This window comes from Littorina saxatilis, linkage group LG6 (assembly GCF_037325665.1).
Source record: "Littorina saxatilis isolate snail1 linkage group LG6, US_GU_Lsax_2.0, whole genome shotgun sequence".
NCBI lineage: Eukaryota > Metazoa > Mollusca > Gastropoda > Littorinimorpha > Littorinidae > Littorina > Littorina saxatilis.
The window spans coordinates 37,239,046-37,241,545 of NC_090250.1; the positions used below are offsets into that span (position 1 = coordinate 37,239,046).

Here is a 2,500-nt window from a genome sequence, read left to right on the forward strand (position 1 = left end):
GCATTTTGCAGATGATTGTGTTTTTTGTTTATCTGTACAATTTTGGGGGGAATGCATACATACGTAGGCTGTTCCATAATTATTTAGAATCTCAGAAACGGAAACACATACCAACAATCTAACCAGGCCATGTTTTAGACCAATCCTTCCCCAGCCGACACCCAACTGGCCATCCTCTCAAACGTTCTCATTCAGGCATGGGACCTCGTGACATCAGCTATACCTGGTATGGCCCTCGTGAAGGCTCGGACAGAGTCCGTGTTTCCGCGGCTATTTCTTGTAATCCGAGAACAGGCTGAACTTGCATGGGGAGATGCCAAGAAAATAGGGTGGATGCAACCAACAGCAGTGCTTCCTTTTGTGCCAAGAAATCTGTTGTCGCAAAGGCAGTATACACAGGTGCGTTGTCATGTTACAGCATAAGCCCTCGAATACCCGTGTTTGGACGGTGTTTGTGTCAAGCCTCGAATATTTTCGACCATTAGTGGTAGACACAGCAGTCAGACGTGACTGTATGCCTGTCCTCAAGAGTCACAGTCTTTAAATGCCTTGAACTAGCGACGAAAGATGCAAAACAATTTGAGGGCTTCTTGTTATTTGAACTTGGCAGGGGGTTGGGTCACCTGGTTAAACACCCGAACAGACGACAGTTGTTTGGTTTCAGAGTAGAACTTATTTACCCAGGTTTCGTTACCACTGACGATATTCCATGTTGATTTGGATAAGCCATTGCTGATTTGTTCAAGTATTGTCATGCAACACTCTGCCCACCCCTCTTTTCCCCGTCACTGTGTGGTACCCAACCGGCAAATCGCTTTAGGCCCATTACATATTTGTGTACGATCTTTTCAGATGCAGAGCTTTTAATGCCAATGACATAATTGCATCTCCCTGATTATATTTCATGGATCTTCTCTTACTATTTATTCAACAGCGCCAATGTTTTCGAGGATAACGGATGAAATAAGTAGCCTAGACTTAGGTGGGTATCATTTTCGAGGCTCCGTCTACCCGGTTTGAAATTGCTGTACCAGTTTTACACCACGGCTCTACAAAGAGCGTTCATCCTAAAACATTGCATCACACTTTCATGCAAATCGGCCTCTTTCAACCATTATTTTGTAGATATTGTGAGTTATGGCTCCGAAATCGCGAATTTGAGCTTCATGACGCAATCTCATACATTGCGCGGTGAGTATCTTCCCGAGTCGACCATATGAAAACGACATCACTCTGGAACTTCAGTTTTTGTGTCAAGCCTCACGATAGTCTATTCTTTGACGGCATGATTTTGTATTTAACGCCATATTGCCAGGAGCCTGGATTCTAAATAATAATGGAACAGCCCTCGTACAACGTTTTTTGTTGTTATTTGAAAGTTCATCATGTACATGACATGTGCATTATTTTATTTGTGAATGTTTGTATGATTATTTTTTTTAAGGCGTTTAGAACTATGTTGGGATGTGCACTATATACATTCCCTTATTATTATCATTACTATTCAAGCAATATGTACCAAATCCAAATGTCATGATGTATGTAATGTATGCGAAAGTCTAGGGTATCTGTGACCAAAATCTGATGATTGGTACAAGAAGAATTTTGAATAATATTAAAAAGGTCCGGTGTCATATTCTCACCTGACTCCTGTTGCTGGCAGAAATTTGGCAGACTGCAGCCTGAGGGTAGACTCATCTGACGGGAAGAAGGCCGACGAGATGTCAGTCTGGTATTCTGTGTGCTGACAGGGTCTGGGACACCCGCACCGGTTGTCGGCTGTCACGTTGAAGTACAAGAGAGCTACAAACATAAAATGTGATGCGATGAAGTAGCCTGGGATAAAAGGGATGGTAGGGTTGGGCTCGTTCAGACTGTCTTTCTGTCTGTTCGTCTGTGTTTCTGTCTGTGTTTCTGTCTGTGTCTCTGTCTGTGTCTCACAAACAGACATGAACACACACACACACACACACACACACACACACACACACACACACACACATACACACACACACAAACACACACACAAACACACACACACACACAAACACACACATATATATATACACACACACACACACGCGCGTGCGCGCACACACAAACAACCAATCACACACACACACACACACACACACACACACACACACACACACACACACACACACACATATATATACCCACAAAGGTAATCTTGAACTTTAGCGTGTTAAATTCATAGCTCATAATTCAGAGGCATTTAAGTCTCCAAATTGGTAGAACCTGCACTTGTAATCATAACAAGTCATTTTAGATCCCTTTGAAGTTACGGAATGAACTCCGATGAACTGTACAAATGCATTTCGTTTACATGGGTCAAAGAAGGAATAAATTATCTGTATGACCGGACAAGGGAGACAACTCTTTCGTGTAAATGATGTCCCATGGTTGACAACCTACGCCATTTTCGGTGCATTTTCGTCGATTGAACAACCAAATTAATTAATTATGCTTAAGTTTGGAG

General features: G+C 42.5%; 1 protein-coding gene across 1 annotated transcript in view; it reads right to left on the minus strand.

Moving 5' to 3' along the window:
- LOC138969626 (acid-sensing ion channel 1C-like) overlaps positions 1-2,500 on the minus strand; it is a 26,993-nt gene that overhangs the window by 3,874 nt on the left and 20,619 nt on the right. Inside the window, exon 8 of the mRNA XM_070342485.1 lies at positions 1,644-1,803. Within this exon, the coding sequence (XP_070198586.1) occupies positions 1,644-1,803 (160 nt within the window). The remainder of the gene's footprint in view (positions 1-1,643; positions 1,804-2,500) is intronic.